General features: G+C 38.6%; 2 protein-coding genes across 4 annotated transcripts; one reads left to right on the top strand and one right to left on the bottom strand.

Moving 5' to 3' along the window:
- Nucleotides 1–1859: 1859 nt before the first annotated feature.
- On the top strand, nucleotides 1860–12887 carry LOC117426674 (metalloreductase STEAP3-like). 3 transcript variants are annotated; one of them, XM_034925278.2, is made up of 6 exons: nucleotides 1860–1990; nucleotides 5162–5267; nucleotides 8241–8724; nucleotides 8826–9353; nucleotides 10651–10815; nucleotides 11724–12887. In XM_034925278.2, exons 3-6 carry the CDS (start codon nucleotides 8263–8265, stop codon nucleotides 12021–12023), a joined length of 1455 nt encoding a protein of 484 aa, XP_034781169.2. In that variant the 5' UTR covers nucleotides 1860–1990; nucleotides 5162–5267; nucleotides 8241–8262; the 3' UTR covers nucleotides 12024–12887. The 3 variants fall into 3 exon arrangements, with proteins under 3 accessions (XP_034781169.2, XP_058889869.1, XP_058889868.1); XM_059033886.1 differs by lacking the exons at nucleotides 1860–1990; nucleotides 5162–5267 and adding an exon at nucleotides 5746–6116 and having other exon boundaries at nucleotides 10901–11862; XM_059033885.1 differs by lacking the exons at nucleotides 1860–1990; nucleotides 5162–5267 and adding an exon at nucleotides 5776–6116.
- On the bottom strand, nucleotides 12338–15654 carry c11h2orf76 (chromosome 11 C2orf76 homolog). Its single transcript, XM_034044553.3, has 6 exons — nucleotides 15532–15654; nucleotides 15066–15206; nucleotides 14590–14640; nucleotides 14197–14234; nucleotides 13876–13957; nucleotides 12338–13735 (listed from the first exon to the last, which is right to left on the bottom strand). Exons 2-6 carry the CDS (start codon nucleotides 15196–15198, stop codon nucleotides 13659–13661), a joined length of 381 nt encoding a protein of 126 aa, XP_033900444.2. The 5' UTR covers nucleotides 15199–15206; nucleotides 15532–15654; the 3' UTR covers nucleotides 12338–13658.
- Between the last annotated feature and the right edge of the window lie 592 nt (nucleotides 15655–16246).

Genomic DNA, 16246 nt, shown 5'->3' with positions numbered 1-16246 from the left:
CTATAGATCAAAAAGTGATCACCTATCATTTCATGGGTTGCAAATAGTTTCCCCTAAAATGGTAAGGTGACTACTGCCTTTAAACTATTGCTACTTTTTGCAACCAAGGACACCAAAGTGCATCACACAACACCGCCCATTGCACTCTGCCCCTCAATTGTGCTGATCAGCTGCAGCCAGTCTTTCATATCAAGTACCAACCAACGTAACAGGATGGATCTCACCATCAGGGTTTGAATCTGCATCACACAATGCTACTTGTTACAAGTGCATGCCCCTAAAATGTACAAAGGTGTAGGGAAACAATGCATCAACCTTTCTATGTGCTGCCTTCAGCGCACAGCCAAAGCTACTCAATGGAATCTAGTGTACCACCAGGCTCAAGACAACCATCATGCTCTCCCTGTTTCTCTTCCAGCAGATGTTTAGAATATTCCTTTGTAATCTCTTTAAGTGCACTAGTACAGTTTAAATACCTAGTGCTCTGCAAACCAGGTCCTGGTCTGATCTCTCCTATGAAGTTTGCAGTAAGATATCCATGGTGCTCTTCATGCCCCGTCTGAAATGTCTTGCTGCTTCACAATAGATGACCTTCTCACATATGAGCCCTTTTGCATGGGGAACTGTTCAGCATAAGGCCTTCATGCCCTAAATAACAATGAGAGAAATCTCCACTAGCAAGCCTCAGGCCTCGTCTGACCTCTGGAAAAGAGTCAGCATGTACAATTTGAAATAGCATGTACAAGAAGGTTAACTGTGACAGACTAACACTCTGCAACATGGTGCTAACCATTAGCAAACTCCTCTTATCCTCAGGCTTCATCGGCACTTTTCTTAAAATGTTTCATTTTTTTGTTTCTTTAACCTGACTGTTTCTACTATGGTCATCGCGGCTCTAGTCATTATGATATGCAATTTCTCATAGGCTGTGTATTGTCAGAATAAAGATGGTTAGAGAATCCCAATTACAGGAGGTTTAAAGGGTGGGATGCTTGCTACTTTGGAGAGGTTTTATTTTTACACTGTTTCTCAGCTCATATTGTTTTTTGTCAGTTCAACCTCTGTATGTAACAAGAGCAGCAAATAACGGTTGCCAGATCTACCTTGGCAATGACATCTTAGAAATATGTTCATCATAGTAAACTTACTAAGCTATTCAAAGAAATTTGACAAGTTACCTAACACATTTTTAAATGTCCAGACCATAGGCGCCTGAGACTGGTGGGTCAACGGGCCACTGCCCACTCACTTTTTAATGGGGGGGGGGCCCTGCCCACTCGCTTTTAACAGCGAGGGCAAGATGAAAAAGAAAAAAATATATATATTCCTCGGGGGGGGGGGGGTTTGGAGCTGTGATCGGAGACATCAGTGATTCCAGCGAGCGCTGAAAAGTATCCGGGGGTCGAGTGCATGCCGGTAAAGGAACAGAGCGTCTCCAGAGAGTGGTAGCGGGATCGAGTCGGCTCACTGGATGGAGATCGGGAGTGGAGTCGGAGGGAGCGCAGCGCCCGAGGCAGAATGACAGGGCTTGTCTAGGACGAGTAGAGGAACCGGAGGGAACACGTCACACCGACGCAGAATGGCAGGACCCATCCAAACAGGACAGTGGAGTCAGAGGGAGCTTGGCCAGGCAAGACAGAGGAGTTGGAGGGAGCACAGTACGCCTACACTTAACGACAGGGTTCGTCCAGCCAGCAGGAGACGGCAGATATGTACCGCTCCTCTCACCCTGACAGATGGTTGCAGCACGGAGGACATGAGAGCACAGCTGGGAGGGGCAGGGTCCAACCTCCCCAGAAGCAGCTGACAGCACCGAGACCGTGCCCACAACTTGGCGGTCGCTTCCCGGGAGAGCCTGTCAGCACAGCCGGGGGATGGGACCCAAGCTCCTCCTGAAGTAGCAGACCGCGCACACAGTTCCAGGGACCAGCTACAGATTGCCGGCGTCAGGCCAGCTCCAGATCAATCGGGGACGAAGAGAACTTGAGGGGTGAGCTATGTAGCGATCTGTGCTAAGTGTGTGTGTGTGCTGTCCTGTGTTTTCCGCCATTTGTGTGTCACCCTGCATGAATCTGTGAGTAAAGAATGTTTTGTGTCTAGGCAGTGCTCGCATGCTGCCTGGGGTGTCACATGCACAGTGCAGCTGTATGTAAATGGGGTCTGTGTTGGCTGCACTGTGATTTGTGTTCGGTTCAGCCAGTCAGCTGCTTGCGCTGGACCGAGGGTCTGATTGGTCAGTGTGTATGTAAATGTGCCCTTGTGTGGTGTGTGTGAGCCAATAGGGCTCAGGGAGGGATCTCTATTTAGGAGCTGCATGCGAGCAGCTCGGGGCTGTGTTGTGGTGTCCTGACATGGAATTAGTAAACATTTGAATGAGATCTTGCTGCGGTCGTCTGCCTCTTGTTTGTTTCCCTGAAATACTACAATATATATAACTATATATGGCATAGGGAGCTGTGTAAGATACAAGATGATATTCACCACTAAAGGTCAGAGTGGCCAGTATTTATTTTTTTAGGATGCCATTTCATACAGTAAAAAAACATGCTTTCCTTTTTTATTTTACAATGGTAGGTTATACACATCCAAAACATAACAAATTAGACATTAAATGTGCACAGAACTTCACCAGGACAGAGGAATTATTGATATCTTATTTGTTATATATTGGATTTCAATAAACCACCAGGGGAACTTGTTTTTATTATATATAAGTTCATGAAACATATACCGTGCTTAGACACTTCCACACCATCCCACATATCTGAAATGATGGAATTTTCAACTATGAATTGATCCAAAAAGACACTTATGGCTAGTTATCACTTATCAAATGGCCAGGAGAGTCACAGTCTATTTTAATACTAAAGCTTGTGCATCGGTTTCAAATTGCACAGGGCATTTGCACATTTCAAAGTGAGCTTTGTACTGAATGCATCTGCAAATTGTGTTTCAACAGAAGACATCGTGTTGAAAGCTTGCATCCATTCACAACACTGTAGCATAGAGGAAACTGTGTTAATAGTGGCAGATTGCCAAGTACTATTCCTCTGCCTTTCTCTAAAGTCTTTAAATCCTTAAACTACTGTCTCCACGATACTGCAACAGGGCTCAAATCGCTTCTTGGCTCTTTTCCAGGACTCACTGCTCAATGATCAGGTTTGCCTTCATCCATGGCACTTTTATTATTATTTTTTTTATGTAGGGGGAGGGCCCCTCACTTTTGACCCCTTCCCAGCTTAGTCAGAATAGTTTTACTCTGTCCAGAATGCAATGACAGTAAATTCAGTATTAATGCAATCTGGTGTCAGCTTGCATTCTGATGCCAAATGCTCAGCAACCTACAAAGCCTGAGAATCAAATCTAAAATCCTCAACAGAAAAGAAAAAAAAAACACATCACACATTGCCGCTGGTACTGACTGGACAATTTTAGCTTTTCCTCAGGAAGAGAAATGACAAAATCAATGGTTGTCATGCCCAATCATCCACTTGACCAGAAGATACAATGATGTAACAGTTTTTTTGGTCTTCAAACATGGTCTCTCCATTTACGTCTTTATTGCAACTCCAAGATTTAAATATCCATTCCAGAGATCAAAAACACATCACAGAAGTGTGTCTTATGTGGGGAAGCTCAATTCAGCTGAACATTATTTTAATGTATTATTATTATTTGTATTTGATAAACACACAACTTGAGCTACCTGGTGCTAACAGATGGTAGAGTGATTTCTGACAGTAAATTGGACCCATTTGCAGAAACTTGCAATCCAACAGCATTTGTATTTATTTATTTAGAGAGAGAGAGGTCAGAGGTCACCTCCATGTTCACTGAAGCAGTTTGGCCAGCAGTCTACCATGCAAGGTCTTTCCTATTGAGATTCAATGTAGATTTGCTGCAGATGTATTTGCTATGTATTATGAGATCTAACAAACCATTTTACAGTTTTTAGACTGCAAGCCCAATGTGAAGGGATTGCAAAAATTCCTTTGGGTAAGCAGCCTCCGATTTAGAATACAGCAAACGTTTATTAAAAATGAACCACTTGTAAAGTTGATTTGTTGAATGTACTCTACTAGCTGCCTTCATATCTTAGGCAGAACACACACAACGCTGTGTTTGTATTCTCCTAAACTACCCATCAATAAAACACAGCTGTAACCACTAGCCTTGGGGTTTTAACCTTCTACATTCAGCAAAGGCAAACTGATGAAAAAGTGTTGACATGATTTGACCTGGAGTCATAGTTTACTTTTTGCTCTATTTTATATTTTCAGTTTCGACTCAGGCTAGAATAATACATGATTTTACCCTCATAGTGCCTTTCCGCCCTTGATTTAGTATTTTCTTTCTTGCATTACTGTATTTTTGTCATTATGCTAATACAGTCGTGCACTGTTATCTGCAACAGTATGGAAATCCTGCTGGAAACTCTCATTCAAAATGCCAGACGCTGGTCTCTACTCAATATTACCTGTACTGTTTAGTGTAAACTAATTGATTCATACCTTCAATTAATGAACCAAAAGGAAAACGGACCTTAAATATTGATAACAGAACTATATTCAATTTTACAAATTCATTCGATTACTGATTTCCACAGCAATAAAACTAACACCGCTGCTTATAAATAATTGACATTATTCAAAGTACAAAATTTACTCATCCAAATTAAGCTTTGCAGTGGAGTACTGTGTGTAGTTTGAATCACTAGTGTAGTCGTTGAATCCAGGAGTTGACCCGAGACCACTACCTGTGGAAAGAATTAAATAACAAGTTTGTATTATATTATATCTTTAGCTTCTGCAACCCACTCTCTAATCTTAAATGTGTTCTGGCTCACAATTCACAAAACTCCCTTTCACATGCTGCACATGAACATCTATTGTATGGCATTCATTTAATTAGGTGGGACAAAATGTTTTGAATCATAACATATTCACAGTATTTACTTTGAATCATAACATATTCACAGTATTTACTCCATATTTAATACAAGGAACAGGATATGTTTTTTTTAATATCAACGTTACTCTGTTTCGGCATATTTGTAGACAGAATATTTGCTTTTATTATCTTTTTAACACCAGTTGTTTAGTCGTTAAACACACGAGGTGTTTGAAAATGAGATAAGACTGCACGTCCATTTTATCCACAGCCAACACTATGCAGTACTAGGCCACTCCACCTACCTTCGGATGGGCGGAACACAGTGAGGTCAAAGCGAAATGAGGAAGTACCGATGAGCACGCTGCTGAAGTTATGTGAGTAAACATACAAAAAAAAAAAGAAAAAAAAACCGAACACAACATTTTTGGTAAAAGATAATTAAATTGGCTAGTATTTTAAACTATGTAAGTTGTTCTTGCTGTCTGTTTTTTTAGGTTGTGGCTCGTTTGGCAAAGTGTACTCTAGATTAGTTTGTATGCTCAGTTTACTTGAAAGATCAAAGCAGGAATCGACAGCTAAAAAAGGTTTCCTCTAAAATTGGAAACAAAAGTTCTAGAAACATGAGAGCTTATTCTTTTAACTCTGTAACTGGTAGCGTTTTACGTTGTGCTATTTCTGGGTTGTGAAGACAAGGTTTGGATAAGGTTTGGATAAAGGCGTCTGCTAAATAAGGTTAGGATTGATCATTAATGCCCAGCGCCAATTTTAGTTCATATTAAGTACATTAAGAACTTTTTAATTTGTCTGCAGTGTGATCATATTTATATTTATTGGTATGAACAAATAAGATAAAGTAATTCTAGAATACCTAAAACTTACATTTACATTGGCTATATCATTTTTAGCAACAATCGTGTCCCCGAGAAAAGGCACTTTGGTGGCAGACTGCCTGATTTCTGTCATCTCTTATGCAGAGGTCCACATGTGAAGACCGGGTCCTCCTAGGGGTTGATAGACTGCAGTCTCCTTATCCATCCCTTGACAGACTACACAGATGTGTAAATGTGACACTTACCAGTAATAATTACTTTTTAATATAGCCGCTGCCAGCAGATCAAAATTAACTCAATGCCTGCAACAGCTGTAAATGCATTGGTGACCTGGAGTTTGTCTCACCTCATAACAGTTGAAGTGTATCTAAAAAAAGAATTACAGAAAATCCGGTAACTATAAAATCATTTTGCCTCTCGCGTTTTCTTTTTTTCAGAGTGAAAACTAAATTGTGCAGAAATACATTTTTATTAACTGTATATTCTATGATGTGTGATTTTGTATTTTTTTCCCCAAAACGTTTGCAATGTAATAGGTAGAATTTTTAAAACGAATAAGTAGCTACATGTTTTTTTGTAGGATTCTGCTAAAGTTAAGACTGTAAAACTTTAATTGATGTTGTAGAAAAACGCAAGAGATTAGTTGGCCTACAATGTTCCAGACATGTCAAGGCTAGAGAATGTATTGAAATTAGATAACGAGAGAAAAAAAAAAAAAACAATGCTTCCCACAGTGTTCATGCTACAATAACTTACTTAGTGGTAAAAGAAATGTGCTTTGGGAAGGACGTTGTTAGGTAACATGTTACAAAAACTCATCTAAAAGCATAGAAAATACAGAAAAATACAGTACTAGCAGCTTTTCGTATTAGTTTGAAAGCAAAGTGACAAACTCAGAAATATGATTTAACACATACCACCCAATGTCTTTCTTTTAATATTTAACATAAAAACACAATGCCGTTTAATTTTTAGAAATTAACAACCAGACGTAAGATTAACCAAACAGACTGCAAATACCGCATTTAATGGCCGAGGAAGCTTCGTTATTTCTGACTGACTACTACTTTTTTCCTCCCTGCACATACATAGACTGCCACTCGGATATTATTAAAACAGTTTTGCTTCTAGAGAGATTGTCTGGATTAATGCATTTGAGACATTTCCATCTGTTTGTTGTCTGCCTCCTTTAGCATGTAATCTGTTTTCTGTTTGTCAGTAAAAATAAATAATTAATAAGAAAACTTTTGTATTTACAAATTTCATTCTATTAAAACTAGAAACCTACACTGTTTACTATATTTGCATATAGTATATGGTGCTAATGAGGGGCGTTTGACGGACACAGATATCTTATTTAAATTTTAATTATCACAAGCCCAAATAAAAATTGCTGTTAGCGGGTGGTGCAGATAAACATCTCTCTGGTGCAGTAAAGTGTATGCCCTCCCCTTCAGGCAGCTAAACTAGATGGACTCGCCTTCCCCCAAGATCTTCTTTCAACAGACACATGGGGTCGACTGATTTCCTGTTAATGACTGTTAGCAGACTCTTATAAAAACTACAGGATCAATTCCAGCCTACACAATTTCATATAGGGGGCCAAGGGTTGGACAGACTTTAAGATGGAATGCTGCCTGGCTTCCAAAGTGGGTGGTCCCTCCAAGGCAAGGTGTGCGCTCACGTTGGACTATTCCTGCTCTTTGCTACCATTTCTTTAGTTTTTAAGCATATATGGCTTAAATTAATTCTACTACAGTGTTGGGGGTTATTTTATAACATAACATAAAACTGTCACACTTTGTCACACTTTCAGGGGAGTTGTTTATCTGACCTACTCGGATCACCTTGTAAAACTTAGAGAATTATGAACTGGGCATCGTCAGTATGAATGGGCTCTCTTCAAAAAGTTAATACAATATTTTATGCTCTGATAAATGCAGCAGATGAATCCTAGAGGAAATCCAGTATGTTACTAAGGTGAAAACAAACCTTAGTAAGGGTGCCTATAGCTGAACCAAACTGCTTCCTTTGCATGGCACACTTATGCAGAATTTCTGCATGTCTCAAAAAGGAATGCAGAGGGAACAACCTGGCAGTGTAACAAGAACTTGAAAAGGGATGAATCTAGTTGTGTTGGTGACATGAAAAAAACACCTTAAAGTGAACTTTGATACACCACTTGACAGGATCACTTAAACAAAAAGGCATTGTTTAGTTAATGTATATTTAAGTGGGCATACAAGTTCAGATAATGTACATATTTAAACATTACTAAGAATTTTGTACTTCAGGTTACTAAAGATTCTGAATTGGTTTCTTAATTATGTATTGTGTTAAATAAATGTAAGATCATTAAGGGGATACAAATGCTTGTTGAGAAACCAGACATAAGATTTTTTCTTTTCTTATTGTCCTGTAAGACCTTTTATTTTAAATGGTATAGCTGCACACTATTAAGGATCATGAATGTTGAATGGCATGTTTCTATTCAACTGTTTTTCTCTTTCCTTTTAGAAACGGAATCACACGTGGAGAAATGTCTAAACCTCTGTTAGGAAAGTCTGAGAGTGAACTGAGTTACTCAGAGCTGAGTGGTATGACTGTTGGGATATTGGGAAGTGGAGACTTTGCCCGTTCTTTAGCGACATGCCTTGTGTGCTCTGGGTTTAAGGTGGTGGTTGGGAGCCGGAATCCAAAAATAAGCGTGGCCCTGTTTCCTGCTACAACTGAAGTCACTACGCAAGAAAACGCTGTAAACAAGACGGATGTCATCTTCGTGGCAGTGTTTCGGGAGCACTACTCCACGCTGTGTGATCTAAAGGAGGCTCTTGCGGGTAAAATACTGGTCGATGTCAGTAACAGTACAGAGTTGAACCACCATCATGAATCAAATGCCGAGTACCTGGCCTCACTGTTTCCGAAATGTATGGTCGTAAAGGGATTTAACGTTATATCAGCCTGGGCTTTGCAGTCAGGTCCAAAAGATGGTAACAAGCAGGTAATTGCATGCATTCCACTGTAGGATAAATTCACTAAATAAGGAGAAGGGCTCTTTAAAATTAAAAAAAAAACCCACACCTCTGCTTCTTGCCTCCACAGGTCCTGGTCTGCAGTGATAACAAAGAGGCCAGAGGTACAGTGTGTCAGATTGCACGGAGCATGGGGTTCATCCCTGTGGATATGGGCTCACTGTCGTCTGCCAGAGAGATTGAAAACACCCCTCTGCGCCTCTTCCCATCCTGGAAGACCCCACTGATGCTCTCCCTGGGTCTCTTTGTGTTCTTCTATGCCTACAACTTCACCAGAAGTGTGATCCATCCTTACGTAACCAAGGGGGAGCACTGTTTTTACAAAATGCCAATTGAACTTGTTAACGTCACGCTGCCCTGTGTGGCCTACGTAATGCTTTCTCTGGTTTACTTGCCTGGAGTCCTGGCAGCCTTTCTGCAGCTACGATACGGCACCAAGTACAGGCGCTTCCCAGGCTGGCTGGACCAGTGGCTGAAGCACAGGAAGCAAATCGGCCTGCTGAGTTTTCTGTCGGCTGCACTGCATGCTGTGTACAGTCTGTGCCTCCCAATGCGGAGATCCGCTCGCTATCTGCTGTTGAATGCAGCCTTTAGACAGGTACAGGTAGATAAACATTTTAGCAAGGTCTCTTTATAAAGCCCTTCCACAAAATACCATTGCAGCCCCGTCAAGGGACCCTGTAGTTTAATTTATTTTTAACAGAATTTAACAGAACTCATCAATTTCAACTAGTAAAATTAGTTTAATATGATAGTGTACCAAGGTATTAACATGTAAAAAAAAAAAAAAAAAATAGTACAGCTTTTATTGAGATTCAGTCTAGGTTTTTACAAGTTAACATGCAGAGATTTCTTTATAAATCCTAATAGCTCTCTACATGAAGCAGTAAACCTGTGCAAGTTATTTAGGCACACTGGTACCATATGTGCTGCTGGAATCTCCTTTAGTTAATGCTTTCTTTGACTTCTTAAAATGTCTGGAAAAACAGAACTGCTAACCCCGGAGGTCATGTTGCTCACTGTGGGAGTCTCAGTGCATTCATTTTTAATCTGCTTTATGTGACATTTGAAAAAAGAATTGTCTTTATTTTGAATCCATCAAGACAATGCTATGCCCCCTTGTGGAATTGTATTTTAATGACACATTTAAAGATCATTACATGGCAAGGAATTAAAAATAAATAAAATCCTTAACCCAATGAAAACAATTGAAAATGTAAAGAACAGTATAGAATAATAAAAGCAAACTACTTTGTATTTTGGAATCTATAATTTATACTACTAATCATTACAAAAAGTGAGGAATTAAAGCTATTTTATTGCAAGACATTTAAAAGAAATTCAATAATGGTTCTTTTAATATTTTATTATTCAGGCACCCAATGCCCTCTAGAGAAATTAATTCATCAGCATCACCCAATTCTATGCATAAGTCTTGCATTAGAAACAGCTGGCAACATTCTATTTGTGAACACTTGCCTCATCCTCACACACACCCAGAAGCACATGCTGGGAGGTGGCAGACATCGCATAGTTTGTGGTTAACAGCCTAATTAGTTATGACAAAGTTGGTGGTAAAGGATATTCAAATTCTCTCTTTTGTTTTCTCTTATATCAATGGAGTAGTAGATGAACTAGGATGCCACTAGAATTTTAATGATTTTAAAGTGTGCGGATGTCTGTATCAAGATTAGCACCTTTGTGGTAGTGGGGAAAAAAAAAAAAAATTGCACTAACCGAGCTTCAGTTCTATACCTCAAGTATGCCTATACCGGTGGGCCACATTAGTAACTGCAAAATAGTTCCACGGTGATAATATAATGAACTTTATTGCAGAAAGACTAAAATACTGCATGCTTTCCTGTTCCAGAAGTCACTGATCTTTCTGTTGGCAGGTTAAGGACGGTGTAGAGAACACCTGGGTGGAGGAGGAGGTCTGGCGGATGGAACTTTACATCTCCTTGGGAATTCTGGCCCTGGCTGCTCTTTCCCTGCTAGCAGTTGCCTCACTGCCCTCTGTTGGGAATTCCCTTAACTGGAGAGAGTTTAGCTTCATTCAAGTGAGTTTGAATTAGTCTGTTGACCATTAAGCATCCTTGTAAGAGAAGCTTATACGTTTTTGTAAATGCGCAAACTCCATTTCAGATATGGAAACGCCTCAATAAAAAGTACTGACGTAGCGACACACCTGTCCTTGAGAGATGGCATACTCTCATTTTGACCTTCAAGAACTGAAGAATTTGACTGCGTTATACTTTTTAATGGGTGAATGGTCAAAAAGAAAGATACTAAATACAATATAGCTTCTTAGTCATTGCCTTTGTCAAACTATCAAAGTAGTTTGTATTGCGTACATGCAATAATGGTTCCATTTATAAGGGATTTAGTTTTTCTTACTGCTGTTGAACTTTTCTTGGTATTAACATTCAGCTAATCCTCCCAGTGTAAGATTAGTCACATACTGGTACTCCTTCAGATTTAAGCCAAAGAAATCTGCAGTGCCTGTCATACCTAGGGCTCACTGGGGAAAAAGATGACATTAAAACAGAATGTATTTTTTTACAAGCTGCACATACAACTTCATGGGCAAGTATCTCAGGTCCGTAGCTGGTTTGAGAATAGTATTAATGTTTCACTTTCAAAGAGGGAATCGCCAGGAGTATTCCCTGCACTACGTAACATTCTAATGTACACAGAATTGTTAAACTGCTGCAGCATTTTAACCACAATATTTTATTTTTTACATAAGAAAGTTAATCTCCAGAAACTGGGGGAAAAAATCAACATCTCTCGTAACTCTTTGAGATGACCTTACACGTAATTACACTTGAAAAAAAAAAAGAAAAGTCAGGTAGAGCAATGCAATAGTAAACGTTTGTCTGCGTGATTTAGTGTCTTATAGTTTTATGTTAGAATTCTAATTGTTGTACTATGAATGATTTAATTTTTTTTCTTTTTATGTTTTTAGTCCAAACTGGGATACACTGCTTTGGTAATATCCACACTCCACACACTAACCTTTGGGTGGAAAAAAGCATTTGACCGAAGCCAGTACAAGTTCTACCTGCCTCCAACATTCACACTTGCTTTGGTTGTGCCTTGTGCCGTCCTGCTTTGTAAAGTGTGCCTGCAGTTACCCTGTGTGAATACAAGGCTGACACAGATCCGAAGAGGTTGGGAAAAGGGACGATTCGTCAGGTTCCAGTTATCCGAGGAGTCAGGTCTTTGCACTGAAGACTTCAGCAATGACGACACAAGCAATGTGTGACAGAAACAGTGCGTGCTAAACACACACACACATTCACATACCCACTCACTGTTACTGCAGTCCCAGCTGGCAAACCCCAAAAGCAGTTTTCAAGCACTTCTTTTTTTTACTCCCAGCAACACAAATCTAGACCATGCTTCCAGTCTCCCCTAAAACTCTCAATTTAAGTAGTAGTTGGGCTGTCTGCTTTATTAACTTTGATATCTAGGTCATATACACTAAAATGACTTTGCTGTACATCATGCTACAAGGCAAAAAAAATGACACTTTCATTGTAAAATCTAATGTAATGCAACATATCTCAAGTTTCCATGACAGAATATTGCTAATCCCTTACAAAGGTAGTAAACAAAGCAAGCCTTCTTCCTCATTGAACCAGTTCAGGTGAAAATGCAGTTCAAAGAATCACAATAGATTTTCCAAAGTCAGTGTACAGACTTTAAATTACTTCAATTTGTGTTATAACTCATAGTTGTTTCATTATACAAATCAGACTAAGCTTTAACGTCAAGCTACAGTGTACATTATTGACCATGACATTTCAGCTACAAACAGTTTGCTTTTTTATTTTTATATACATACATTGTTCACAGAAAAGGTGTGGCATTCTTCTTTGATTTTTATCTTGCACGTATAAATGCATTTGCCAGCAATAATCTAAAGAACATCCACACCGATCAAATCAAGAATACCTAACTTTGTAGAAAGTAGAGAACTTTGTTACAAGTCTGGCGGTATTAAGGTTTTTTTTTATGTTGTTTTGGAATATGAATTACAAACTGTATTAATGTAGACAATCATCTTTCAGTATACAAGTTGGCAATTAAAAAAAAAGATTATACCAATAAAGCCTAAATGCTTCCAGTAAGTTTCTACGAGTGTTTTGTAGTAATATTTTGTTATTTAATAGTTCTGGCTCACAGGGGGGGGATATAGTGGCAATCGGGGTTCATTAGGAGAGAAAGCTTGTGTCCCAAAAAGTAAAACTTGGGCTTAAACAAACTGGCTTGTCAACAAGGTGTTGACTCTGAAAATAACAAAAGTGCACAGAAGAATTAAAGTAAAACATGCAAGAAACGTATTGAGAAAATGATATCAAATTAAAGATTACTTAGAGACACTGCACTTTTGTTCTATCAAACCTCTTCAAAAGCAAGCTGTGATGCAGTGGTGTTTTGCAGACCTTCACATTGACATGCAGCTGTAGCACTTCTCCATGCAAAAAAAAAAAAAAAAAAAAAATGCTGCAAACAGCCAGCAGACACAGGAGTACAAGCCCAACAATAAAGGCAGCTGTAGAAGTGATTCCAGGCCAGTATCCTGAATGAGACACATGTGAGCCGAAGTACTGGCATATCATGGTTTGGAAACATGAAGCAATACAAAGCCACATAAAATGAAAAACTTACCCTTAAACAACAAATAGGTGGTCTTCATGTATGCATGTTATAACCACAGGTCAAAACCACATGGCTAAATCATTTCATGCAATTAAACAAAATAGCTGTTAACCAATGCCAGGTACAACTTGTGTTCCTTAGTTTGAATACAGTAGTTTCTTATCAGACTGAAAGGGAATCAATCTAGCTTAAATATTAAAAGAAAATTGAAAACCGTTGTGCATGTACGTCCCTTTCACCACATAGTTATGGGGTTTGCTTTGTATCTTTCGTAATCTTCCTTCCAGAAGAAAGCTAGTTCTGTTTCATTTGCTACAAAAAGAAGAGATACAAAAAGTCATTATTAAAATGTGGAATATATCAATACCTTCAATAAGAGACTAAATTAATACCACAACCATCACACCCATACAGTAGTTTAATTACAGTACACTCATTGGATTCATTCTTACCTACTCCCGCTGCTTTCAAAGTGGTATCTTCTCTCAATAGAAGTTTATCATCATCTTCCAAACTCATTACTAATTCATTTGTCTGAAAAGGCCAAAAGGGGTTTGTTTTCTTTTTTTAATTCGGATTATCAGAGTAATAGAGGAGATCTTTTTATACTTAAGCTTGTGACAGGACACTTTGTAGCAAGTCTACCTGTGGTTCACCAATTGATACAGTACATAAAAGCCAAAAGAGAAGTGTGTATTAAATAATATTACTCTAAAGTAGTTTTGTTTTGGCAAAGTGCAGTAAATAAAACAAAATATATGGCCAAACCTTACCTTTGCTCCATGTGCCTGGTGAATGATCTTCATTGTGTCTACAAAGAAAGAAAGAAAAAAAACACTTTAAATACGAATGTGTATTGTTTTTGTGTGTGTATATATATATATATATATATATATATATATATCACACACACACGTATAAAAGAAGGAGCCTGTATGTGAAAAGGTGGGTCATGCCAAGCGAAATAAGGGTCAACATCACAGAATGCAACAACATTAGCAAGACTTGTCAGTATCTACAAAACAGCAAAGCTAGTTTCAAATGTGAAACTAGCTATTTAATCATACTGAAAAATGACTACTTAGATTTGTTTTACCTGGAACCAACTGTATAGCAGAGTCTACACATCACAAAGATGCAGAAACGGGTTATAAAAAGTAACTTACCATATGCATGCTTCTTAAATGGGGGAGGAAGTCCTGGCCTAGTAGTAATGTCTAGAGAAAAGGAAAAGTTAATTGTATAAATAAATGTAAAGACCCTTTCTAGCAAAATATTTACGTATGCTATTTTGTATGCATATATGCATTGCCATAGATCATTTGTATGCATATATGTTTGTCACAGTGTCTAAAACAGTGTCCAATGTTACACTAAAATATAATTCTTTATTACATTTACATACTTCCACAGTTCACCCTGCAGTCCAGCCCTCAATTTAAAATCAGAAAATATATTTTATTTACATTCACCAAACCTCGATATAGCTTTAATTTTTTGGCCCTTTTAGAAATCTTGGCAGACATGTAACTAAGTCTACTGGAAGGAAAAGGTGCATTCATTTAGCACAGGAAGCAAATCCGAATTTGAAAACGACGTATTAAATGTATAGACTCCGCTGTTGAAATTGGGCAGTCCTTACCATTTCTTACGAAGGCAATGAACGCCTTCACAGTCTGGTCCAGAGACACGTTTTGGAAAACAACAGGTTTGAAATTCCGGTGTTCAAAAGAACGCACCAGACGCACTGTTAACACGGCTTCTTCGCAAGCCATCGAGTCACCTGTTCAAAATTCACAAGGTGTATTAATCCAGAAACAAACTTTTCAGCTCGACTGAAGTTCCTATCAATTTTGACGCAGAAACATATACATAAAACACGTGTTGTTAACCATTATGAAAGACACGTTAATGTTAGATATAAATAATTCAAGAGTGGATTGTATATGTAACAGTATTGCTCTAAAGCACTAAACCGTAGTTGTGGTAATAATATTTCTATGGTACAGCAAGGCGAATAAACTGTTCTGTACTAGCTACTTGCTATTCTGTATGTTGAACAGTACTAAATCACTCGATTAACTAACATCCTTAAAAATGCTATCTACCTTGTGGCACCTAATTGATAAGACTAAGCTGTGCTACTTGTAGGTGTAATTGTATAGTTTGTCAAGTCGGACTAAATACAAGTGACACCAAAGCCAGAAGCAATCGACCACAGAGCAGAAACCGTGAAAAATGACAGGGAGCATAGATGAGGCTTGAATAGGACATAAAGCCGTTTTGGTTTGTAAATAGGAGCGCCATCATGTGTTGAGGGGGACTTAGAGAGCTTTGCTGATCTATTTGCATTTGAGGTGTGGCAAATTCATTTTTATTGAGAATACTGTACTATTTTGCTGTCCGTGTAGTAATTATTAATGAACTAATGCTTTTAGGCGAAAAAAAAACACTTTTGGTCAAGATTGAAGCAATATGTGTACATTTTAATGTATTATTTTTGTATGTGTAATTCAAAATCAATGTAAGTAAATTAAACGTAACTCATTCCTAATAATTAAATTGCGGTACTGTTAATTGGATATATTATGTGTTTTGTTTGCTCTCAGGATCTCGGCATTTTTGTCAAGATCGAGATACTCGTTTGTTAAGAGCTGAGTATTGCTTGCACGCTGACAGACAAAGAACTATTGCAGTTTCTGAATGCCTGGACTCCTGCCCCAATTATCTACATTTGTATGCGACCTACGCTGTGTCCTCTACGCTTCACCTCATTGGTCACTTTCACTCACCGCTGCACCATCGACCCGGCCAATAAGGAAG

This window comes from Acipenser ruthenus, chromosome 11 (assembly GCF_902713425.1).
Source record: "Acipenser ruthenus chromosome 11, fAciRut3.2 maternal haplotype, whole genome shotgun sequence".
NCBI classification, from domain to species: Eukaryota; Metazoa; Chordata; class Actinopteri; order Acipenseriformes; family Acipenseridae; genus Acipenser; species Acipenser ruthenus.
This window is presented reverse-complemented; position numbering and strand designations above follow the sequence as displayed.